General features: G+C 44.8%; 1 protein-coding gene and 1 long non-coding RNA gene across 3 annotated transcripts in view; one reads left to right on the top strand and one right to left on the bottom strand.

Annotated features, from left to right (window-relative positions):
• LOC116283508 (uncharacterized) overlaps nucleotides 1–26634 on the top strand; it is a 276884-nt gene that overhangs the window by 83293 nt on the left and 166957 nt on the right. The gene's annotated exons all lie outside the window — the stretch shown is intronic.
• Nucleotides 1580–25618, bottom strand: CDC42EP3 (CDC42 effector protein 3). Of its 2 annotated transcripts, none has more exons than XM_015248953.3 (2): nucleotides 25364–25618; nucleotides 1580–3573 (listed from the first exon to the last, which is right to left on the bottom strand). In XM_015248953.3, the coding sequence occupies exon 2, from the start codon at nucleotides 3334–3336 to the stop codon at nucleotides 2572–2574; it is 765 nt and encodes a 254-aa protein (XP_015104439.1). In that variant the 5' UTR covers nucleotides 3337–3573; nucleotides 25364–25618; the 3' UTR covers nucleotides 1580–2571. The 2 variants fall into 2 exon arrangements, with proteins under 2 accessions (XP_015104439.1, XP_006215608.1); XM_006215546.4 differs by lacking the exon at nucleotides 25364–25618 and adding an exon at nucleotides 24698–25001.

Genomic DNA, 26634 nt, shown 5'->3' with positions numbered 1-26634 from the left:
AACCAGTTTAGTCTTTTGTTTGTGACTTGGACTCACTAAAATGTGATAATTAATGGTTTTACATTTGTGAAGAGTTAAGGGGAAAGATCACCCACAGGAACCTTGCCTACTACAACAAGAAGTATCTCTACTTATATACAAATTGAATGATCTTTTCTGGTTGTTGGGACAGCAGTGGCTTGCCATTCTGAATTTGCAGTGTACGTCTTGACAAATGAGGTTAAAAGTAGAAGGCTGAGAACATCAGTTGAAGTCGGAAGTCTTTTTGCAGGAGAAAGCCCCCATCAGCTCTGCACCTGCTCCCTGGGGAAGGAACTGAATATCAGAAGGGCTGCCACAGGAGAAATGACTCAACAATGTCATTCACAAGCCGGATGTGGCTTTGTTTCCTTTCTAACGGGCATGTTTGTTGCCATTTCAGTGAAACCTAACCTAATGGGGTGGCTGTATGTGAGAGGGCTCAGAAAGTCTAAGGGGTAAATACCTACATGCATTATTGCTTAAATTCTATCAAATAAACCCAATACTGGCAGAGCTGTTCTCTGTACTCGTCACAGAGGGAGCAGACAAAATGTGTAGACATTCCATATCATTTCACCTAACAGTTTAATCTCTTCCTTGAGGTCATGCTGCAGGTGAAGAGTAAAATGAGAGAATATGATCAATAAAAGTTAAGATAACAGGTTAAAAGAGTCTTGTTAAAAATGAGATATAGGAATGACTCTTCCTCATTCACAAGGTTTAGAAGAGGCTGGGAAGTCTGTTTGGAACTATGAACTGTGAGTGGAGTGTGGTAGAGCAGGAAAAGAACACTGGAAAATCATGGCATAGAAATACAGCTGGGAAATTAGGGCAGGAACTCAGTGCTGTAAGGGAGCCTGCTGCCTCTTCTACTTGGTTAGTCATTCTGTGTTTCACCTGCAGTTCAAAGGTATTTCAGATGACTAAGATGATGGAATTGCAACAATTCTCGACGCGGTGAGAGAATCACTGAAGTGTCTGGAAGAGGAGGTCATTTCAGGGATACATTTCAAGGAGAAATGAGTTATTGTGTGCAAGTGTTTGTCTTTGAGGGGAGAGGGCTGGTTGACAACAGGACAGAAATCAGTGTGTACACTTCCTTTCCCTGTTTACTTTACCGACATCCTCAGGACATCTCTGGCTCCTTGTGGGGGGAGTGGTCTCTGCTGCCCTCTTTTTGGCCTCCTTAATCTTGTCTATGTGGCACCTGCAGCATGGAAACATCTGTCCTATAGGGATGGGACTGAGGTTGCATAAGTTTGCTATGTTAAAGTGAAGGACGAGAGTCACAGAAGTGCGTTTTTGAGAGGCTCGCATCAGTGCTGACTTAAAAAAAAATTCTCACATGTTCATCTTTCCCTAAAATTAAGGGGCCTTGTTTCCGGAATCTCAAACCTTTGGGAAATAATCAAAATTATTGAGTGAGTGGAGATCATCTCTTACCTTATTTTAAAGGCTCAGGTACACTTTAGAGAAGCAGTTTTTCTAGCCCTGGACTTAAAAGAAAATATAACTATTATCTTATGTTTCTGTTTATTATTATAACCAAGAAAATTGATTTTAACATTTACTCTTTATTGTGTTGTATGAAGTACCTATGTAATGCAAGTATGCACTGTACTAAAATACCCATATTTCCAAGTAACATTATGTGGTGTAGCCCACAGTCTCTGCAGAAGCATTGTGAGTAACCTGTGCCTTTACAATCCGTTGTTGGCTGCCGTGAAAAGTATGATAACAGATGAAGGAAAAAAAAAAAAAAGCTAAGTATGAATACACTTTTCCAAGCATACACAGCTTACAATGGAACCCCAATGGAAAAAGTCAAATGACCACATTTGATGTAGTATCTATAAAATGTAGACTCTGCAATAAAAAGCCAAAGGCACATAAAAATATATTTTAACTTTAAAAATAACTTAGTTACAGTAATACTTTGCTTGTGTCTTACCAACATGTAGCTGACAGTCAAAAATTCGCAATATAGATATAATATATAGGGATATATAAGAGCTACAAGAAAATCCCCAAAACCCATAGTTGTTCAAATGTGAAAACAGAGAAGTTTTTAACACTGAAGATTTGCCATGGTGAGCCCAAACAACATAATATAGAAAAGAGTCTAGAAAAAAGGCTTAGGTGTTAAATAAATTTTGACTTCCTCTTGCTTAGAATAGGCTGAAATGCCAGAGTACTGTAAAGGTCCTTAATGTGACTGGCACAGCCCTTCGCAGCTAAGCAGTGCCAATCCTGGCCAAGCCAGATTTCTTACGTGTCTGGAAACAAAAAATGTGAGCTGTACACCAGAATGCCGCCAAAAATTGGTCTGACTCACTTCCTCTCTTTGCCAGGACAGGTTTCTTTCTTTTTCTTTTTAACTGTTTTTGCAAAACAGGGCATAACAGGTAAAAAAATATTTTGTAGGAAAGTTATTTTAGAAAACCCATCACACGATGGCAAACAGAGCCAGGGAAACTCTTCTCTTTGTGGTTAGTTTTGTTTTGTTTGGATACCTTTTACCCCAAAGGAAAAGAGCCGGCGGTGTGCTGGTTACTTATTTTTATCCATGACATTCAGCACCTCATCCAGAAATGAGGGCCCAAGATCAAGCTGCAGGGAGAGGAGGGAACCTGTGAGATCAGAGAGGGACTCCTCTGATTTACTCTTTTCCTTGACGAGCTCACATGGGGCGGGATGGTCAAACATGTCCTCTGCCGCCCAGTCGGGGTACTGTTCGGAGAGGCTGGAAGAGTGGCTGTCCCTGCCCTGGCTGGACTGGGATGCGGACCCGCTGGAGCCCCACGAGACATCCCCCTGGTGGACTGTCCCATTCTCCAACAGGCTGCTTTTCTCTGGGGCCTTCTCCTCCATGACTGGCTCACAGCTAAGCCGGGGCAGCTTTCCCGGCCCAAAGGACTCCTGTTTGGAATTGAATGTCACCGGTGACAATAATGGCAACATGAGTGCTTGGGACCCTCCAATGGTCGGGAGGGAGATGGCGTTTTTGAGCACCGGGGAGGGCGTTTCTGTGAACATGGAATCGGAGGTGCTGTTAGCCCGGAAGAACTCATTATGCCCAGGGAACTGGCCCATGCGTGCTTTCTCCTGGTTTCCAGGTAGAAGCTCATAGTTCCCTTGAAGAAAGGAAATGTCTCCAAAGACGTCATGCTGGCCCTCCTTGCCGATGTGAATGGTGTGGCGGAAGTCTCCAAGGGGAGGACTGATCATATCAGGAGACAAGATGTCCCTCAATTTAAATTTCTTTCCTTTCTTGTTATTGGCAGCTTTCAGGTAAATTGGGGTCTTGGCTGGCATTTTGGAATTTGAGAATGTCGATTCTACAAAAGGGAAAAAGGGCCACTTTCTTCGTGGATGTTATATGTTTCCCAATATCCTTTTTGATAGGAACTGTCACATCATTTTTCTCAAGTAGCTTCAGATGTGGCTCTGAAAAGAGACAGAGGTCTAAGAGGTCCTCCTGGACTTATAGCCAAGCAGGGCTTTCTGGAGAGCGGTTTACATCATCCAATCCCTTCCACAGCATGGAGAAACCTGGAAGAGAAACCGAAGCAGGTTATAATTAGCTGACCCTTCAGGGAATCACTTGGGTCCAACTTTTTCACAAGCACCTGTAAATAATGGCAGGGCCAGTTCCCATCTGAAGCCAAGTTTTATTTTGTTGTTTCCCCCTATTAAGTAGGATTAAAAAGTTTAATCTTAACAAGGGTCCACTAATCTTAGACTTGCTTCAGGAGGTAAAAGAAAAAAAAGAGAGAGATTAAAAAAACCACAAACTTATGACATAAGCACTTTTAAAACATGGCCATGGACAGTTTTCTGGACATGTCTAAGATTTTAGTCTTTTTCCTCTGTTAGAAGAACTGCTGTCAGCACATAACCAGAGTGATTTCAGCTCCTTAGATACAACTGGATTTGTTTTAAGATATATTTTCTCTTTTGCTTTGGCCTTCACACCAGAAGACTAGGACTATTTTATTGTTGAGTTTCTTTATATAAATAAAATTAATGCAATCCGATGAGTAGTCGTGTAAGTAAAGGAGCTGGAAATTTCATTTAGTAAATGACAGTGACCAACATACTAGTGTCCAACAAAATCTCAGTGAAATGCATTCTTACAGATGAGAAAACTGAGATTCAGGAGTCAAGGAGTCAAAAAAACCCAAGAAAACCCAACCCCTCTCAATAACATACAGGCAGCAGGAACTGGAATCTGGAATCAAGCTGGGGCAGAGAGAACTGGGATGTCAAAAATTTAGGGATTTGGAGGCATTCTGAAATGGAAGGAAAAGAACAAAACCACTTCTTTTTCAAATAAGTTGGGTCTTCACCCAGGAATCCTTTGGAAACATCTGCTGATAAGCTTGTACCCTTCTCCCTGTGCTGGGCAGGATTCCAAGGTGACCCCAGGGAGTGGCCTCCTAGTGTAATTAATGCCTTTGTGGGTGAAACTGTGACTTGCTTCTGACCAAGGTGATGAGATGTCACAACCCTGACTAGTTTACATTATAAAAGATTCCACCTTAGCAGACTGGGATGAGACTTCCTTTACTGGTTTTGAAAAGTAAGCCACTATGGTGACAGGTGAATTCTGCCAATAACCGGAGGGAACCTAGAAGTGCATCTTTCCCCAGTTGAGCTTCTGGTGAGACCAGAGCTCCAACCCCTAGTTTACAGCCTGATGAGACCATGGAGCTAAGCCCTGGCGGAACTCCTGGCCTGCAGACACTATGAGACAATACATGGGTGGGGCTGTGAGCCACTAGTTTGTAATTTGTTACCTGAGAAGACGACTAACACACCCTCCCTGCACATGCTGTGCGACAGGATTAGAAGTGATGAGCTATAAAGTTTGGGGGTTCTCATCTTATAGATGAGAAACTCTTCATCTCTTGAAAACAATCCTTCAACTCTTTAGTCACATCAGCTGATGTGGAGAAGCTAAAACCTTCCCCACTGTGGGAATTCCTGACATGACTCTGCTGTGACCTCTCCCACTGGGCTCTCCTCCCCCTGGCCACAGAGCAAATACATAAGTAAATACTCTGAGGGCTGGGTTAGATGGTGGCTTGAGGAGAGCCACATTTGCTTTGTAGCAGCTGGAGGCCGTCTGCATCTGCCCTGTGCCCCAGATTTCTTTCCTTTCAGCAAGAGTTTTAAATTCATTTGCCCGTAATAGGTGGCAAGAACTGTCCTTCAGCACCCACTGGCAAGGTAACAACTGGCTCTGTTTGGGAAGTGGCAGGGACCCAGGCCTGTAAAGGCAGAGTATAAGCTGGTGAGACTGCCCTACCGTGACTTTGGGAGTGGGTAGGAGGCCAGGGTGGCATGAGGGTTTGCACCCAGAGTAGGCTACTCTGGAAGCTGCCAGATAGACTACACACTCCAAGGAGGAACCCATCGAGACTGCCTTCCCACTTCAGATGAGGAAGGCACAGAGATACTGTTAAAGGAGATGCCTGATACTGAGCAAGTAGATGGGAAACCCTAGAACAGAAGACATGCTTGTGGGTCCATCATTCTCATAGTTTTCACTTGTATATGGGTCTTATAATAGTAACAAAAGTGGAAGCCCTGGGTCTTCCTGCTAGAACATCAGAACATCTTTCCTCTCTAAGTGCACAAAAGCCCAGGGTGGCTGGCATCACTGTCCTGTCCCTGTGGGTACAAGCATGATGACTGCCTGCAGGAGCAGCTGGGGCACTAGGCCCACAGAAGGTGGAGGGTAGTAGCTCCGGGGAACAGCTGCCCACTAGAGCAGTGTTGTCGGCACATATGGCCAGGAGGGCAGCTGCCATGGAAAGATACAGTGTGTCCACCACAGTGCCAGGGCCTGCGAGGGCTGTGTGTGGTCAGCTGGTGGAACCAGGGTTATGCAAGGCCAGAACCAAGGCAAGGCATTCATTTGAGAGTCTTTGGAAAATTAAAAATACCATGAAGATGCAACCAGAGAGTGCTTCTCTGCCCCTCTGACTGGATCACTCACATTCACCCTTTATGCCTACAGTGACTGGGAATATGGGGAGCAAAAGCGAGGAGGAAAGGTAGAGGATAGGCTTGCTACACTTGAAGAATCCAGGGGAGGAACGCCCAGTCCTCAGTCCCTGCTGGGCCACGGCCACAGGCACTGCAGGCCCCTCGCCGGAGGTTTGCTCAGCCTGGTAGAATTTGGGTTTTATGTCAGGCGAGTGGATACAGACGTGGGAGAGAAGCAACAAAAAACTGGAGAAAAATAAGAAAAGGGTTGCTGGGTAGAGGCTAGATAAGTTGCAGGCACAGAGATTCTCCAGAGTGGGAAAAGAAAGGAGATACCTTAAAAGGCATTTTTCTTATCTTTCTACAAATATTTACATAGTATTTACTACCACACAGGGATGGAGGCTTCTAGGACTTTGGAAACAATAATTTGTATCGAGTTTCTACCATGTGCCAGGGCTAAGAGCTCCCCAATACACTGGAAGTGTAGAGGAGGGGAGGAATTTGGTGCAAAAATGTCGGTTTTATAACTTTAGACGAGTTGGTGTTTGTGGTATGAGGCTGGGGAAATATCTGAGAGCTCTGACCTGTCGTTTGTCTTATCTGTCATCTTTCTGCCTCCAACTCAGGGGCAACATGCTTTATCCTAGGAGAGACAATCCAATACTGACAACTTGACCCTGACCACTTCCTCCCCATCCTTCTGAATATTCTGGGCTCCTAGGCTTATAAGCCAATGGACAGCCATGCCCAGACTGAATGCTCTCAACATCTTCTCTGTAGCTAATGCAGGAACCTACAGGGCAGTTGCATCACTGGGAACAAAATGGCTGGTCCTGGAGAGGGTATGTATATGTCTCCCAGGAGCCACCAAAACGCTTCTTATGATAGGAAGTGTTTACTGAGAGCGTCTCTATGTGCCGGGCACTGTTCCAGCCTTTGATGTGTACTAGCTCACTCACAAGAACCCATGTTAACATCCCCATTTTACCAGTGAGGCACCAGCTTTGCCAAGGCTGCACAGTACCAGGCACTGTGCCAGGTGGCCAGGCTCAGGCTCCAGACATTGAGGTCTTAACATTTAAGGAGCACACTCCCTGGGAACTCAGCTCCCAAATGTGAAAGGAGTGCCTTACAAAGTCTGTTTAAGATGCAAATGTGTGATAACACGCAGGGCTGGCAAGGGTCGGGGAGCCCGCACAGGTCCAACCTCAGTGGAAAGTGGTATCTATCAGAACTACAGACCACATGCCTTTGGCCCCAGAATTTCACTTACAGAGATTTATCCAATTTATATATATGGGAATAAGGAAATAATATATATATACAAGGTTGTCAATCCAGCATAGTTTGTAACAGCCAAGGGTTGGAACCAACCTAACTGTCCACCTTTAGAGGACTGGTTATATAACTTAAGGTGTATGCATACAAATGAATATTACACAGGTCTACAAATGGATGAAGCAGCTCTTTATATGCTAATACAGAAAGAGCTTCAAAGATGTATAGGAAAAAAAAGATAAGTGCCAAAGTGAGTAGATAATATTTGTGCTGGCTTGTATGTCTATAAACTACCTCTGGAAGCACACACAGGAGGGCACGGGGAGTGCCCACAGGGAGAGTAAGTAGATGGAAGGGGATGAGGGTAGAAGAGAAGTTTCTCACTGTATATCCTTTTATGATTCTGGATTTTTGAACCATGTGAATAATTAGCTGTTTTTCAGAAGTAAATTCATGGGTGGTTTAGGGCTCAGATTGGACTTTCCTGCAGAGACGGTTTTATACATACATAGATCCTGAAAAGCCTACTGAACCTATGAACTACTGATCATGATGCAAACATCATTATGGGACGGCATGTGGATACAAAGACCCTACGAGAGGGCTGAGCCTCACCTCCCCTGAGCCTGTTGAAGGGACAGGTCACTCCTTCCTGCAGTGACCAGGCCTTCACTGAAGAGGCTCCACCAGTCTGCATTTGCAGAGTGGAAAAGGTCTCAGAAGAGAAGAGTTTTTCGTCAGCAGGAAATGAGAAGAGGCAAGAGACCCAGGCTGCTGGGGCACCCACAGGGAGGGAAGCACAGGCAGGTGGAAGTGCTGGGACTTAGGGGTACAGCGCCTTGTTTGAGAGGTGGTGGGGGCACAGATGGGCAGCATTTTATAGTGGAATGGTCCTAAAGGCCACAACACGAAATCCTGTCCCTCCTCACCATGTTCTGAAAAGAAGACTTGGGCTCCCAAGGCTGCTGGCAGCTGACCCACGTGGCAGCAGACAGAGTGAGGGATGAATCAGAGGGAGAGCCTGAGTCAGGGGACACCCCAGAGGGGGAAGCAGGAGAAGAGCAAGCCCTCCTGGGTTTTCTAGGAGCCAAACGAAGAGCATTTCCAGCCTCTGTTATCAGTCAGGCCCCTACCACCATCAGAAACTCTGAACCAACCGTGCACTCAGGACTGTCCTGCTCTCCAGCTATCTTGCATTGCTATCATTCCTCCCCTCCCACCATCTCTGAAAAAAGAAGGGAGGGAAGGAGAATGGAAGGAAAGAAAAGAGAGAGAGAAATTGTCTCACGTGTAGCCTTTTCTCAAAATTCTGCCCTTGACTATGAACTCCCAAGGCTGCTAATCCTTTTTTCTGTAGTTCTTGGATCACAGTTTGCTCCTCTTCCCCTCCCTTAGGTGACACTCATCTGGGAAATAAAGATTCCTCTGAAAACAAAGGTTCCAGTTGTTGCACACTGGAGAGGACAGATTTGCCGACAAAAAGGCCCAACCCCCCAGTCAGTTGCCTGCCACCCTCTATCAAGGTTAGAGAGGATGTCCGGGGGCAGATGTGTGGGCATGGAGTCTGACAACAAAGGCCCAGGCCCTCACTCAGGAATTTGTGAGAAGCCCAAGGAGCCCAGGACACAAAAGGACTCAACAGGAAGTTAAAGGCACGGTTTTGATAAGAAAGGCAGAGTGTCAGGTGGTCATTGCTGCACCAGGCTAGACAATTCCAGTTTCTTACGTGTGACTGATTTAAGCACAAGTGACAGTATTAATAAGACAAATCAACACAAAAATAATGATTCAGTGAAGAAAAAAGTGAAGCGACCACCCATGGCTTCATTCCCTTATCATCCTCTTGGATGAGAATGATGCCAAAAAAGACCAAAGCAGAGCAGAGGCCAGGAGGTAAGGGAAAAAGCAAGGGGTTATGAAAAAGTCACACACTGTAGTCAGTTCCTAGATGACCAGAATTGACTGTACTGGCAACTCATAGGGCTCTAAAAAGAACAGAGGTTGAGATTTTTCAAAATTCCAGTTATTTTAAGAAAGGAATGTTTGGTTTGTCTACTAATTGTTTTAAGATTAATTCTTAGGGGAGAAAGAGGGTAAAAAATGTCTTGTGTCCTGCACAGTAGGTTACAATTTTAATTTAAAACACACGTGCATAAAAATAGGGCAGGGGGCTGTCCTGAGGGACCTGTGGGCCTTTTCCTTTCTCCAGCTTGGCGGGAAGTGAGTCTACCCTGGACTTACCCTTTCTTGCTTAGTTGTCACATCCTTTAAGTACCTGCCAGCTTCTGCTCACCTTTCGCTTTGTCTCAGCATTGAATCAATGTGCCCATCTTCCTAGCACCCAGACGCAACACCGTCCGGGCCCCAAGCAGAAATACTCAATTATGCCTCCTTTGTGTCTGAACCAACAGTCCCAGGGAAGAATGGTGACCTGGCCAAGAACCTGCCACCCCTTCCCTACCCACAATCATCTTTGGGTTATTTCTCTCTGCTGACAGTGTGGAGGAGACAATTCCACTGTGATAAGCCCTGGAAAAATATATTTCACCCTGCGCTCCACACTTCAAAGGGGTAAATGTGACCAGGAACATGTTCTTACATGTTCCCAGGAGTCCAACCAGGAGACAAAAGGACTGGTGACAGAGTGAAGGAGAGGAGCAGCTAAAAGAAAACTGAGGGAAAACAAATCTTTATGGATCTGAAGCATTCATTTAATTGTAATGGAAATAGGATTAACTTGTTACTCGATGCCCTAGGGCTACAAAAGCGGAAGCTAGGGAGAAAGAAATTTTGGATTCTCCAAGGGAGAAAGCCCAGGGTTCTGGAAAGATGGAATGGGTTGCCGTGGAAAGAGGGGCAGTGTACCGGGCACACAATGAGGCTCTCATGGGCAGTGGCCTCCACGATGTGTACAACGGGTGGGGTTTCGTCCCTGTTCATTCTCAGTCTGCTGTGTGGGAGAACTATCACTGTTCATTTCCTCGTGGCCGCGCGTCACACTCACCTATAAAGAACATGCACAGACTTTCCCAAGAAGACTTGCCATTTGAAGATGGCAGTTTTCACTAACACAAGGGATGACCAGACAACCTTCTGTATCAATAACATTAAAATATTACTACATGGAGGGCACTCATGCCAATCCTTTGCAAACCTCTGTAGGAGCGCTTCTTTGGATCAAAGAATTTTAAAATGCAAGGGGAAAAAATTGTATTATTAGAGATCCAACACTGAATTTAACACGGAAGTCTAAGGCAGAAATAAATGTAACCAGAGAATACCCTAGTAAATGGCATCCTGAAGGGATGCTTTTCATATTTTTAGTCTGTTTTACTCCACTAGTGAGAAGATAAGAAGATGCCTTTTCTATTTTTAGATTCTTATCCTCTCCCCATATTCTCTGAACTGAGGACACAGCTATACGCTGCAAAGCTGTAAAATGCCATCAGCTCAGTTCCCAGCTGCCTGGCTGTCATGCAAATGAACTTATTAGCCAGACTGAGCAGACTATATTTTATAGACCCACTCAGAAAGTCTATGCTCCATCTCAACCCTCAATTATTTATAAATGGACTTCTCTTTTATGATTCAACTACAGCTTATATTTATTTTTCTTTTACAACCCTAATTATATAGAGACCCACAAATACCATATGGGAGACTCACTGCTTGTGTGGGTACACTCCTCACATTTATAGGATCTAATTGTACTATTTGAAAGGATTTTTAGAAGCAAAATTGGAAGACAGAACATCCACCTCAAAGTACCGACCCTGCACTTTTGAAAAGAGGCCATTACACCCTTTCTCCCCATTAAGTTGAGTTATTGGGGAGGACTCAAGATGGATGTGGGTCCCTGGCAGTTATAACAAATCAGGAGAAGGGCCTGGCTCATTTATCATGCCTAGTTTTACAAGGGACTTGGCCTCAGGGCTGGTTAGAAGGACCAAAGCAGACGCTCTAGCTGGTGGATATGAATCAAATAAGACCATTTCCATGAACTGCTGCATGCTTCTAGAACTAATGGATCTGACTTGGTTTGCAAAGCTGCAAGGACAATATCAATACAGGATGAGAACCTGACTGAAGTTGTCAGCAATATTCAGCCAGGAATTGGCTCAAATTTGTAAACTCTGCTCAAATCAAGTAACCTGTGAAGTTACTTAGTTGCTCATCAAAAACAGACAAACAAGCAAACAAAAAACTACTAATATTTAAGTCAGTAATTATTCTCTGAAAATTCCAGCTCTAGCAATAGTCTTATCAAATGATCCAAACAGGTTTGACAGGTGTCCAGAAATTCAGGCTGTGGTCACTTGACCCATACTACCGTATGGTATGGTGTTCCTTGTCCTTTGTTTTTATAACACATCCTCAAATTTGGGCTCTGTGACTACTCCATTTCCCTAATGGGGTGAAGGGACAGATACAGATTTCTGTGCTATTCTTCCATCCTGCTAGGGCCCTTGATAATCATCCGTGCTCACTGGATGGCCTGAAACTTGGCTTTTCCATATCACACCAACACTGAGTATATCTGGAACCTCACAATGGCCAGAGCATTCTCTGCCCACTTTCATGGAAGGCTCCCCTGTTATTTGTACATAAATATCTGTACACAAATATTTGTTGAATAAATATCCTTTCTGACTAGGCTGAGAACTCTTCAGTGAGCATCAGCTAGGTCTTATTCATTTACTTTTTTGTCTCCCACAACACATGGCACACAATGCACTTCAAGCTAAGAAGTGTTATTTAAATCATCCATAACACCTGCTAGACCTTCCATCATGAGAGGTAAGTTGCTTTGCCCCCAGGAACCATCCTCCAGTCCAAGTCTACATGGGAGCCTCCAGAAAGTGGCAGATTTGAAATGCCTGGTTTGCTAAAGAATTTACACATGTGAATAGCAATGGCTGGAGTGCTTGCTGTGAGCCAGGCAGGACACCTCTTAGGAACCAGTCTTAGATTAAGCCCGTGTCTTGGGTCCATCAACCAAAACTTGGAGAAGCCAGGATTTCAGCCATGGCAGGACTCGAGTCTCTGCTTTTAACCACTGCTGATTTGATAACTAATGTGAAGACTGCCATGGAAGTGGGTTGAGAATAAAATGGCTACCCAGACTACCTGTCCTGAAGTCTGACAGCACCAAGAGGAAATGATACACTGTGATCTCAACATCAGTGTGAGACAGAGATAACTTGACCTTGACATGAACTAAGAATGAGTAAAACGGTCTCAGACACCAACGAAACCCTCCAACTCTAACTCACCAGGAATTCTCAATATTTTTGCCCTTGTCAAAAAGAATCTCAAAAGGGATTTGACTTTATGTAAAAGAAAAGCCAAAGATAAAAAATTTGAGGTAATAAAAGCCCCCTTAGCCTAAAGGAGAAAAACAAACTTCCTGTTCTTAGAAAAAAGCGTTAAGTGCCATTAATTATTTTCCCAGAGGAAGCACGTGCATCGTGGCAGTGCATGGGGGTGCCCTGTACACCCACAGGGCTTCCACTGGACAATAGCTCCCTTCCCTTGCTATTGACACCTCACTTCCCTCCTAACTTTCTGAAACTAAGAACCCTGTGTTCCATACATGACTTGTCCCCCCCACCTCCTTACCATCAACCACTATTCATAACATCCTCTAAGACCTGCTTCAGTCACTTCCTTCCTGGAGGAATTCACGGACTTACCTCACGCAATCCAGGCTCAGTACTGCCTTGCTTGGAGGTTTTCTTAGGTCTCCTGTAGAGTTTATATTTTTTTCCTATTCTGTGATTTTGTGATTTTATGTCTGATATCTCCAGGTGCTCAACAAGAATAAGGTAGGCAAAGGTGCTATAAAAAGAGCTCCTTCTCTTTATGCTGGCTCACTTGTAGAGCCTCCTCTTGGGCTGTGAAAACAAGAGGCCCTTGTGTTCAAATTTTATTGAATAAGCCCTTTTAGTTTTCCCTATGCCCATCTCTTAGATCAAGGGTCTGCAAATTACGATAGGTGGGCCAAATTGGGCCCCATGCCTGTGTTTGTAAATAAAGTTTTATAGGAACACACCTGTGCTCATTCTTTTATATATTCAGCTCAGTAGTTCTCAACTGAGGGTGATTTTGTGCCCCACCCCGCCAGGTGACATTTGGTAATGTCTGGACATATTCTTGATTCTCATGACTGTGGGTGGTAGCACTACTGGCATTTAGTAGGTAGAGTCAGGGATGCTGCTAAAGATGCTGCAATGCACAGGACAGCCTCCACAACAAAAAATTATCTGGCCCCAATTCCCTGCAGTGCTGAGGTTTGGGAAACACTGGTAGAGCTGCTTTCATACTGTAAGGTCAAAGTTGAGTACTTGTGATAGACTGCATGTGGTCATAAAAACCTAAAACACTATACTACCCCTTTATGAGAAAAGTCTGAACCTCTGCCTTGGATGTTGGCATTTTCATAGGGTTGATGGTGGTTGTCCATCCCCCAACCCTCAACAATCCCCCTGCAATCACACCCCTGTCCGTGGCTTCAACTACCACCTCTAACGCTAACTTCCACACTGGTGTCTTCAGCCCACATGTATCTCAGTCTAGATCGGTGCTACTCAAAGTGGGTCTGTGGACTAGGGCCAGCCCATGAGGAGATAAGGAAAGAAACTTAAAGCTTCTAGAAACTTTCTGACATAATCAAGCATATGGATCTGTGGATTTTTCTTGTTAGTTAGGCTCTTGGCAAGTTCAAGTTCGGGAGCTGTGTACTGTCAGGTATGCATGGAAACTGGGTGTGGTCCAAGGAGCTGCTGTTTGTGTCCAGTAGGAGCAGTACACAGTGGATTGGAAATTGAAACAAAAACAAAACACTAAAAAACACTTGTCCTTCGCGTAAAGACACACTGGGCTTTTCTCTCCTAGTCTTTTAAACTTTGCCACTTTTCTTCCCTCAGGTACTTCCTATTTAACTTGTCCCAGATAGGATTTGCCATCTTTCTTCCTCTTGCTGGCCCTTGGAATAGGCCTCCTGTACTTTTCCCTCTTGGGAAATGGCAGGAAGTCACTGCAATTCAAAACTCAGTTGTCACCCCAACTCCTTCCTCTGCTCACTCTCCACATCAGGTCCTATCATGTCTCCTCTTTTTTTGGGGGGTGGAGGGGGAGGTAATTAGGTTTATGTCTTTATTTTTAGAGAGTATTCCCTGTACCACTTGAGCTATACCCTCCCTCCTATGATGTCTTCTCTTACCCATCCCACTGCCTTGGCATCACTTCTAGCCCTCAAGATCTCTCTTCTACACAGGGCTTTTGCCTCCCCACCTGTCTCCTTGCCTTCAACCTCATCTCCTCCCACTTAATCTTCAATCTCTATCAGAAGGAGCCATCTAGAATGCTCCCTTAACCTACAATGGCAGGCCCACCTTTACATCCTGGAGATAAGATAGCCTTGAGGCCCACTATAGCAATCAGGGTCTCGTCCACCCCTGCGGCTCTAGCCCCAGCCAGTTCCCCAAGGCCTATGCTACCTTGTTTATACCTCAGACCTACCAAATCTCTCTTTATACTGCAATACAACTGTCTCCTCCACTAGGCTGCCTTCTCCTAGGGAGAGAACTATATTTAATTCATGGTTGGCACTGAACAAATAATTGTTGAATGAGCAAATGAGAAAGTTTGAAAGAGATTGCCTGAAAAAACTCCTTCCTATTCAACCCTGCCTGCCCTGCTGAAAACACAAGCCACGTCTTTCTGTGACTCCTGTAGGAAAATAAACAAATAAATAAATTCATTTAGCAAGGAGTTGTAACCTATTTCCTGGTGGAAAAGGCTTTCTTTCATTTTCCTATCTATGAGATATTTTAACCTTTCTCTATCCATGCAGGGTAAGAATTTAACAGCCTATCAATGCAAGCCACAGTAATTCTACAGGCTCATACAGATCTTTGGGATTAAGGCAAAGAGTATTTGTTGACATGCTGTTTCAAAGGGAAGTGACTTCTATCCATGACTGCCATGTGCAAATAGTCTTAGACAGGCAAGACTTAAAAAAATTGACAATACGTTTCCCGGAATGCAGACTTACTAGTTATTTTTAAGCCAGTCTTAAAGAATGAAGCCCAGGAGAAACAATGAGCTTGCTCACCTGATCTTTCCTTTCAAAAGGAAATGGATTAAAAGAGAACTTGGATTATTTAGTCCAAGATGTACAGGGGAACCTGCAAGAAACTAAAATGGATATTCTACAGAAAAGAATTGTTTCGAATATCAATATGTGATTAGCACAGATCGGATACTTAAACAAAACACCTATTAAATGAATGAACACATGGGCAAGCAAAACAGTAGATACAGCTCTCACTGCTGTTTTAGGCCTTAGGGGAGGAAAGAACTGGGTGAAACTTTGAACCAGCCCTGTAGGATTCTTCTACAATTCCAGACACATACAGATGCCAGCTTCCTCCTGTGTGAGTGGAGACAATCACCCCGAACATGCCTGTCTCTCAGGTGACTTTAACAGCTGAGTGTGAAAATCTTCGAAAGTGAAAATCTTCATAGGATGTGACGCAAGCACAAAGCATCTTTATCCCGAATGAAAAACCAGAAAATCTATAGAAACACAGTGTGAAAGAAGAGAACCATTCTAATTGCCAAAATAACCACATCCGGTTTCTCCTTAAATGTCTGCAGCAGTCACCAGTATAATTGCAGATGGGGCTAAAATGCTTTGTGTCCACCCTGTGAACAATCGTCACCACTGGAAGGGATTCTTACCTCTAGCTTATTAGAGGATAATTCCTTCTGTTCCTATACATGTACATGCATCCTTTGTCTTCAGGTATAATTCTTCCAGCCTTGAGAACGAATGGGACTCCTTTGAGTTGGGAACATTACAACCAACCATTATCAGTCAGGTAAAGAAAAATGGAAGTGCATATAGTTATTTTCTTTAAATATGTTGTGAGCTATCAGGTGAGAGGGAATCTGTACAGTCCCAAGAAAAGAATCAGGTGTGTGATTAAGGTTCAAGGAGAGGCTGGTGGGGCTGGATATGAGGAATAAGTCTAACCAGCTTGAGTTAATCAGCTCGAAGAATAGGAGAGGCCTGTCACAGGAAGTTTTTCAGCTAAGCCTGAGATTGTGGTAGGGATTCCTGCGCCAGGACTGAAGTCTGGGGAGAGACCCCCTAGTTCATGTTCCTTCTTTAGAGTAGTAGCCCCTGGTATGTGCACGTAAGCTACAGGTACACGCAAGCTACAGGTACACGCAGACAGGTGACAGAATCATAGATTTGTGTTTGAGATGTATTTATACTTAATATTACAGACTAAGTATTTTAGGACAATGGGTTCCTCACACCATGTTCCCTGAAACCCTTGGGGCTCTAGGAAAGCACCTCTGGGACACTGGTGAAGGGAAGGGAGACTGAGAACTGTAGGGCCAACCAGTCTCTCTAATCATCCCTCCTTCCTCCTCTTTAACCAAAGAAATTCTGTTATTATCTGTTAATATACTGGGCTTCTGTTAAGATTTTCTTTCTTTGCCTTGGCAAAAAAAGAACGAAAGAAAGGGAGGAAGGGAGGAAGGAAGGGAGGAGGGGAGGAAGGAAGGAAGAAGAAAGAGAAAGAAAGGAAGGAAGGAAGGAAGGAAGGAAGGAAGGAAGGAAGGAAGGAAGGAAGAAATGTTGGAAAGAGAACTGAGTCAAGAAGAGGGATTCAAGCTCTCTGTCACTCAAATTCTTAGGGACTTAGTTTTATCCTGTTAGAAGGAGAGGGGCTAAGAAAACAAACGTTAGGGTTCTGTGATTCTAGACATTTACAGAAACGTCTAGCTTCCAGGGAATTTTAGGAAAAAAAAATACTTTTTAATGAAGTTAAGACTTAGAATCAAAATACTTTTTTAACTAGCTTATAAAATTTTCATTATCTTTTCTCATCCTTCCTGGTGTTAAATTAAGGGTACAAATCAATGCCAGTGACTTTCTCTGGGAGCCTCAGCTTGCTCATCTGTAGAGTGGAGACAGTAACGATATCTTCTTAGGAGAAGACAACACACAAAGTGTTTGACAAAGACCTGTTAGGCGATGAATTTACAATCAATGGGAGGGGCAGTTATTATTATTAATGATTCCAAAAAAACTAGAGCTGCATAAGGAACAAAGCCTGGAAAGTTACCATCGGGATTTCTTCCCAAACATTTCTTTTAGACCTTGGGATTTGGCCACTTAAACTGTTACAAATAATGTGAAAACCCCCCAAAATGGTCTGGCTTCAAGTATAGTCATCCCTCAGTATCCACAGGGGTGGGAGTTGGGGGAGGTGAGGGGTTGGTTTCAGGATGTCCCATGGGTACCAAAATCCACAGATGCTCAAGTCTTTTATATAAAGTGGTGTAGTATTTACATAGAACTTGAAATCATCTCTAGATTACCTATGATACCTAATGCAATGTAAATGCTATATAAACAGTTGCTAGTGTATAACAAATTCAAGATTTGCTTTTGGAACTCCCTGCCCCCGAATGCTTTTGATCTGCTGTTGGTTGAGTCTGCAGATGGAGAACCCATGGATACGGAGAGCCAACTGTCCAATTCCTCATTCTGAGAAAAAGCTGGGATTGGGAAGAGGTCACTGTTTTACTCCCCACACTGCCCCTGAGCTATGTGGGCAGGGGCACTCAGCCGGCAGGCAGGCAGGCGAGTGAAGCACACTTGCCCCTCAGGGGAGCCTACCACAGAAGGGCTTCCATGAGAGGAATGCAGAGCAGAGTCCACTCTTGAGTGTAAACTTGTATGCAACATAGAGAGCACCAAAAATCTAGGTTATTTGGGAAGACATTTCACTCTGAAGTCATCTGGGAGCAGGGAAACAGTTTCCAGTTTGGTGCTATGCTGTGCACACAGCGGGACAGGTGGTTTGAGCTGATTCACTCAGTAAGCAGCAGGCTCTGGAGACAGCCTTCCGCATGCCTTCACCCAGGCCCTGGCTAGTCACTCACCTCCCACGTTCATTCAACAACAAACATCTACTGAGGACCTACTGAGTGCTGGGCACTATTCTAGGAACCGAGGCCACAATGATGTGGTCACTGAGCCTACATCCCCGCATGGAGACAAGTGATCGGTAAGTACGCCGAAAATGAATGGTTCACGCAGGCATGGCTGGAGAGGTCTAGATGAGCACCAGGAAACAACACTAGGACCATCATTCTTCCAGCACCTGGGCTGCCTGGTCTGTGCTCTCAGTGGACACATGGTACTGAGACGCCACAAGCACACCTGGACAGGAGAAAGCTTCAGTGGATGTTGAAACTGCCCGGCTGAGAAGACACTGAGGAAGTGCTGGTGGTGGCTTGATTTTCAGAGGACCTTGGATGATCATTACTACCAGAACCAAAGGGTTGGAGGTGCCTCCTTTTGAATTTGAATGTTTTGGTAGCCTGGGAAGGAATAATTTTACTATGGCTGGACATAAGCTGGATAACTGAAAACGATTTCTAGCTTGGCAAGAGATGATGCTCTAGGTAAAATCAGATAAGATGGGTAGGACTAGACTGTCTGCTTTTTCATGAAGTCCTATTGTAAGAAAGATGAATGCCAAGCTAAACTAGGTTCAGTCCCTACTCTCAGAAGTTGGTAGTCTACACAGCCACAAGGGTCAATAAATGATAATTTGAGCACAGTTAAGTATTACAATAGAAGGTACAAAACACTATGACAATGTCTCAGATGCAAGAGAAGAAATAATAATGGAATCACAGCAGTTTAGAGCCAAGAGAGAGCTTGGAGAACTTTTGAATGGCTTCCTTTGTAGTCCTACTCCTCCCCTTCCACATCTTCATAGACAGAGCATGCCCAGAGAAGGGCAAGGATTCACCTTGTGACATAACTGGCCAGTCAAGGGCTTAGAGCCTCATCTCCTGCTGTGTTAAAATCAATGTTATATGTCTGAACTGATCCTTGGCAAAACAAAAAAAAAGTTTAAAAAATAGGTAAAAAGAGAAAGAAATCACATATATTCTGAAAGGGCAAAGCCACATTTCACCAATAATGCCTTTGCTTCTTTAAAAAGTTGTGTGTAGCCTAAATGATTATAATGGATTTGAACAGACAGGTCTTTTTCAACTAAACTCAGTCATCTATCATTGGCATGTGTCTACAAATATGACCTTCAAGTTGTCACCAGAACATGACGGATTCCCAATGTGTAAGCTGTCTAAATAGAGGCCTGACTTTGAAGTTCTCTGCCTTCCACGCTGGCTTTGGCTGCTCTGCCCAGATCTGTACCAGTCTGCTTTTCAACACAGGGTTTTACATTATTAGTAGTAAGGTTGCTATGCTAATAGGTGTCACTGATCTTGGGTCGCTGGATTCTAGAGCTAGAGATTATCTGAAATCATTTGGCACCAAATGTCTCATCTTAGAGATGAGAATAAGACCCTGAGTGGACATAGTTCCATAGCGTGGGTCACCAGAATCTGTTTTCTGATCACTAGTCCCTCTGTGATTCTCTCCTCTTAGTTCTGCATAAGTTTTAGCAAATATCAGATAAAATGGGGTGGTGTTTGCTGGTATCTTCCAGCATGTTCTTGTGGCTCTGTTCCTGTATACCCTGTGTTCTCTAAAATGTCCTTGAGTTCCTTCAGCTCTGTGGCATGTGGCTTGACAGTTCCTACAGTGTTTTCTGCCAGACTAGCTTTGCCAGCTGCTCTGTGGGCAAAATGACTTGAGAGACACTATCTCCTCATGGAGGTTCACTGTACACAGTGACATGTTAAATGCTCTGAAAAGTCCTGCAGAAAGGGACCTCCATCAAACTGGTTTCCCAAAGAACGTTTTTCTGATGCTATTCATGTAGAGTTCACATTAGATGGTGTGATCTCTGTGACGCAGTTTAACAAAGAACCAAAGGCTAGAAGGCTGATGATGACATTCTCAATTATGCAAATAAAACCCAAATCACTGAAAATCCAGGTTTTTAAAAATTTTAAATTTGAGATACAAAGTCTACTATTAATTCATGACTTGATGAAGCAAATACTAATTTGAACTCATCAGCCCTCAAACTCATCAGTCTTCTTGGCTATTCAGAAATAGTAAACTTTTAAAAATCAGTGTGATTTGTATTATAAAACTGTATGGTTTAATTTCAAAAACTGCTCTTCCACCAGAGGTACTGTCGAACTCAGTCCATCATCATGAGACTGGTGAAATCTGGCATTGAAGAAGTACATCAAGGCCAAGGAAGGCTTTTTTTTTTTTTTAAAGGAAAGAATATACCTGACTATTGCTGTGGAACTATTTAGCTATTTATATTATTTATTCTGGTTTGTGGGATGCCATTTTGATTTGTAACCTTTAGAGGGGAGGGGCAGGAAAAAGGAAGATTCCAAATGGAGGTGGGTAGTCCTAAGGCTACTACCCTTGATTTTGAGGCAACCTGGGTTGTTTTAAGCCAAGCCATCCTTTCCAGAATCCCTACTTCGGTCTGAGTAACCTCCCACAGCTAATCACAAACCCACAGTATCAAAGGCAGAGGAGGCCAGGCAGGCCCCATGGGTTATCCAGGGCACCCCTCTAGGTTTCAAAGGCCTCCTTATTCTATCTTTCACACCAGAAGCTTATCTGGCAGGGTCCGGGCAAGTGCAGAACTTAGAATTGTAATGAGGCCCGACTTATGCCAAGGCGAGAGCCTTCCTGCCTGGTTTACTCCTGGCACCTGCCTCTTGCTTCAGCTTCTTTTGGAGCAACATCATTATGAAACATGTATTAAATGTCCAGTGAGTGCCAAGGACTGAAGGGCCAGGCTCCATGGATGTGGTCATTGGTCTCAAGGGGTGACTGTCCAGATCAGTTACTGGACCCTGTAACCCCTGACCCTCTAGAACATCAAAGCAAGGACTGTGTTCCACACACTAAACTCCACTTCATCTTTGGCACCTGAAATTCCTGGTAAGTCTCTTTGTGGTTACTGCTAGCAGTTTGATGCAGGATGCACTGCAGAAGACTGTTGCCATACCTGGGAGACTGAACTATCTTCAGTAAATAAAATAATTTACATGGTACTCCCTAAGGCTGGCAACTACTGTCATGTTCTGTATGGCGGTAGTGTGAGGTATGGTGTACTACGAAATAAGTTGTGCCAGAGGCCAAAAACCCTTGGAAGAGTCAGATGTAATAGCTTCCCTGGCCCTCCTTCCTTTAGCGCAAGGTCAAACAGACCTGAGTTCAAACCTGATTCTACTTACTTTGCTGTGTGACTTTGGCCAAGTTACTAAACCTTTCTGGGCCCAATTTCTCAACTGGAAAATAAGAACAGTACTATCTGCCTCAGAGAGCAGTTGTGAATATTAAATGAGACAACCACTATTAAGCACCTAGGGGAACAACAAAAATAATTGTAAAGCATCAACTTTTTATTGGATGTCCTCTGACCTGGCACTGTTCTAAAGGCATTATTTTTAAACTTATTTAATCCTCAGAGTAACATCATCTGCATTTTTGTAATTGATAAACTAAGTAATTTGCTCCAGGACCCACAAGTATTAAGCACCACGGCGAGGATATGAACCCAGACAGCCCCTGACTCAGAGGCCTTTAACCTGAGAGGATTAGCCATTCATACATGCACATATTGGGTTGTTAAATTGCATATGCGTGCTTAGGTATGTTCCTTACTGTTTAATTTTAGGCAAGTTATATATAACTTGTTCTCAGTTTCGATACCTGTGAAATGGGGATACTAACAGTGCCTTCTTCATTGAGTAATTATTAGAAATAAATGAGTTAATCAAGGTAAAAGGCTGAGAAGAGGGCTTGGCACTTAGGACAGGCTCCATGTAGGAAGTACCCTTAACATCCAAAGTCATGGAACAGTGTGATATATTAAGAGAATTCTTGGGCTAAAACGCTTGATAAAGATTTTGTTGCTCAATAGAGTAGTTTCAAATGATTATACTGTTCTTGCTATCAAACATACTGAATTTAAAAAATAAATTTAAGTTCCTTTTCCATCAATGAATAAACAGGTCTGCTGGATTCTGGTTAGAAAGAAATTATGCCAGGGCTAGATAAACTCAGGATGAAAGCAAGAATTTTAATTTTAAAAAATCAGAGCAGTCTTCTCAGAGGTTTTTCAGGTTATGAATTGAAGTCCACCCATTGGAATAAATGCTATGGCTACTGGGTAAAAAGCTTCTGAAAAATTTATGGCCTGGTAAAAATCTTTGGGTCATGTAGGTTAAAACAGCTCTATCCCCGATGCTGTTGAATCCCATGAATTTTAGTAGTGAAAAAGGGCAGCTTTTGTGAACATGTTGGACATAAAACACCACATTAAAGGAAAAGCTGGAGTGCAGATAGGGCAAACCAGTTCATGTGAGCACTTTTGCAGTGATTTTTATTACTTTGTGTTTATTCATCTTTGCACCACGTTTAAATTTACAATAAAAAGAAAAAAAATGTGCAACACTCATTACTCTAGCTGTCTTTACATGTTCTATTGAGATAGAACAGAATTTCACTCTCAGATTTTGGGGGAAGGGGGAGCTTATCTTATTTCATGTCTGTAACTGCTGCCACAGCACCATGTTCCAATCATGGAATTCATAATGTAAACGATACAGATCTCTTGCAGATGATAGCCACTAGAAAACAGAAACTGCCATGGATCCAGAAACACTTCCAAATTTCTCCTCGAAAGTTCTTATCTCTGAGTCCAGAGGCTAGAACTGAGTCTTTTATTCAATGAGTGAGGCCTGCTGGGAAATCTGCATTCTTTGGGAGACTTAATGAAGAACTTTCAACCCTTCCCTGGTTCCTTGACTATTAGGCTTTATCATTTATTTCACATATGACAATGCTAAGCATTTCACAACCACCTAAACTTAATCTCTGAGTGTTTAAATCTAATCTGAAAACATACCTGTGTCGCTCATTCTTAACTGCCAACAAGAGCTCATACAAATTTCAGCTGGTATCAAAAAGAAGACCTCTGAAACTGTCCAGAAAAGAAGCTGCCATTTCCTGGTGGTTAGATGAAAGATCTTTTCAAAGTCAGAACATTATAGGAGTCTTCTAAATTGCCTTAGGAATATCCCGAGTCACCACCAGAGCTTCTGGGAGAGCCTTTTGTCTCCCAGTGATGTTAAGGGAAGTCCCCAAGAAATGCTTTGCTATTCAGATGTAGACATCTGCTGCTCTCCTGATCTTTGCTCTTTTTAAAAGTCAGCACCCCCAAGAAACTCTATGATGCGGTGAAGCTAAAAAGCTGAGGGGTGGGGAGAAATCTTTGTCTCCCTAACACATTTATCAGTTCCTTCCCTCTACCTAGCACCTCCCCCTCCACCACCCCCTACACCCTCAGCACACAGCAACAGTGACTCCCCCAACTACACCAGGGCTGAAAAGATTCATGTTGCAATACCCTCCTGACATTCCTATTCCGCCCTCATTTTAATTCACTCACTCTTTCTTTTCTTTTTTTTAAAAAAAACCAAATGTAATTACTTGACTGTCAGCCTGGGCTGCACTCTGGGGCTTTTACTCCTTTCAACACAGCTGCGCTCCCGGCTTTGATGCTGCTGTCCACGCAGCTTGTCCCAGCCACAGCCTGGCTCTCCATAATGTAACATTCAAGTGCATATTTATTTTTAAACTGACCTCTCCTAGACTGTACAGTATAAAGGAGGTCCTGCCAAAAAATATGCTACTTTCTATTTATAAGATGAAACACATGCCTCCCGAAGTCGAGAGGGGGATGGAGTATAATAATTCATAACGAAAAAATGACTGGCCAGATCCATTCGTCCTCACATGTCTGATACTTGTCTATGTCAGAACACTTTGTTTCAAGGAGAAAGGAAAAAGAAAATCTCGAAAACGCTTCAGCTGTTCAGAAACCACCATCAAAACAAAAACAAAAACAAAATCAAAAACAAAACCTGCCTGATCTGCAGGTTGGAGCCAACAGCCACAGTGCACCCAAGTCAAGGGAGGAGACGGCACCCGGCGGGTACTGCCACCGCTGATCTGCACGGTGCACCCTTGTGCGGCTCTAGGGCCAATCCACGATGGGAAGGGAGCGGTAGCCATGTGCGGCTTGTTCTCAGATGGAAAAATGCAATACGCGCCCAGAATGGCTGTCAATAGCTCGGAGGGTGCAGTGTAGCCGTGCAGCCCCACCCTGAAAAGTGGTGGGCACAAATGGTGGAGCTCTGCGTCCTGGTCGTGCCACCCGCACTCCCCCCCCCCAGTTTGCTTTATGTCCCGTTTGCTCCTTTGTAAACCAGCTGGAAGGTGATGCCCTCGGTATCCCCGCTTCCTGTGCGTTTCCAAGCCTGGCACCCCACGCACGCCGGAAGGAGCCACGGCCGGGGGTTGGACAGACTCACAGACACGCAGAGAAGGAGCCGTGGGCATGCAGCAACTCACCAGTAGCGCCAAGGATCCCAGCCGCTGCCCCCAGGGCCGGTCGCCCGTCACCGATACCTCCCGAGGGCGCACGCAGTCCCTGCTCGCCACGCGCAGATCCAGCCGGGTCAGCTGGCGCGGCGCCTACTCACAGCATTATCCGTTCCAAGACAGTGAAGGCGCCTGAGGCGGGGGTCTCCCGGCTCTCCCCTAACTCGGGCCCAGCCGCTGCGCTCTCCACCCTCTTGGGCGGCGGCCTGCGGCTGGGAAGGTGCGAGCTAGACTGAGCTCTCAGCTGCGGAACGCCGGGACTGAACCTGCGAAGGGCGGGGCGGCGCGGGGCGGGGCCGGCGGCGCGGAGGGCGGGCCGGGGCGGGGCGGAGGCCGAGGGCCGCGAGTTGACCAGACCCGCCGGGGTACCTGCGCCCCGGTACAGGGCGCGTGGACCGGGGTCATGAGCTGCCTGGCCAGCGGGACCTCGAAGGACAATGGGCGCTCATTGTTATCGCCCCAGTGTTACCCTCACGGATGCGGCTTCCCTCGGAGAAGCTGTGCTCGGCTCCCTCGGCACAAAGACGCTCGGGACGCTCGGTTCAAAAAGGGACCCGAGGTACTAGTGCACGGTGTCAGAGGACAAAGGGACTCCGCCCGCAACCCAGACACATGTATTAAACCTCGTGCGCCCACCTCTCCTTGTCCAAACGAGCCGATCTAGCCCGACAAGCCTCCGCGCGGGGTGCTGGGGACTCTCGGAAAGCAGAAGCCACCTGATCGCGCCGCCTCAGCCGAGCCACGGGTCCCCGGGCCACTCGAAGCCCAGGCTTGCGGGGAGGGTCGCGTTCTGTCAGTTTCCAGCTCGATTCCGCTCGGAGCTGTCGCCAAAACCTGGAGAGTGGATCTGGCGCAATGGAGACGCCGGGGGCTGCCGGTAGGGCAAGTGGGCACGCGAACAGTCGACGTTGCAGGTTTTTCCAGTCCCGGGGGAGGTGTTTCCTCTCCCGCAGGGTCCCTGAAAGAGACTTGCCTAAAGCTGGGGCAGGCGAGTGGAGGCCGCCCCAGACGGCAAATGGCGCAGCGGCCGGCTCTGGAGCGTAAAATTCGGCCTTGGGCCGCACCTGCGCCCGCCGGTCATTGCGGCCACCGCCGCTGCGCGCCCCGCCCTTCCTCCGGGTAAATTAATCTTCTTAATCCATCTCGTCTCTCCCTTCTTAAGTAGTCCGCCTGGGGAATGAGTAGGCGACAGGAAAGGGCGTCGTTTTCCTGCTGTAAGGTTCCAGTCTCTACGGTAAGCCTGGAGAGAGGGCTGGAACCCAGGAGAATCGGGTGCTCTGGGCCTGGCCTCAGCCCTGCGACTCAGGCTGGCTGCAAATCCTGGCACAAAGAGAGAGCCCCCAGGTGACCTTGACTTTACAGCTTCAGGTCATCACCTCAACGCCCCTGGGTCTGTCTGAAACCTTAGAGGATGCACTTGAAACCTACGTTGTAAACTTCGGCTGACGTTAAGGTGAAATGAAAAGGAAACGGACACAACTGTTGTGGAAAGCAAAATACTTGGGTGGAGTGTTAAAAGCCTCAAAGAAAATAATAGTTGGCAGGTCAAATGGCCATGAAGTTGGAAGTCAAAGACAAAACTCAGCTGAAGTGATGTTAGAAATTTGACAAGCAAAACAGTCCATGAAGATAAGAGACCTAGCATTATTTCCTTTCTTGAAATGACAACTACTCTCAAGTTTCCTTTGGCAGATACCTGGATTTTACTGTAGATTCCTGAGAGTTTTACCAGGGATTCATATTTCAAAATATATGTTCCCTTTGGCACTAATGTATATATTTTATGTATGAATTTATTACTGACCTACTTAGATAAGGGTATTTTATAAATATTTATGCATAGCTTTCATTGCACATGGTATTTTTATAAGTACATATAGTATGTATATATATTTATTAAATACCAC

Source organism: Vicugna pacos, chromosome 15 (assembly GCF_048564905.1).
Source record: "Vicugna pacos chromosome 15, VicPac4, whole genome shotgun sequence".
Taxonomy (NCBI): domain Eukaryota; kingdom Metazoa; phylum Chordata; class Mammalia; order Artiodactyla; family Camelidae; genus Vicugna; species Vicugna pacos.
This window is presented reverse-complemented; position numbering and strand designations above follow the sequence as displayed.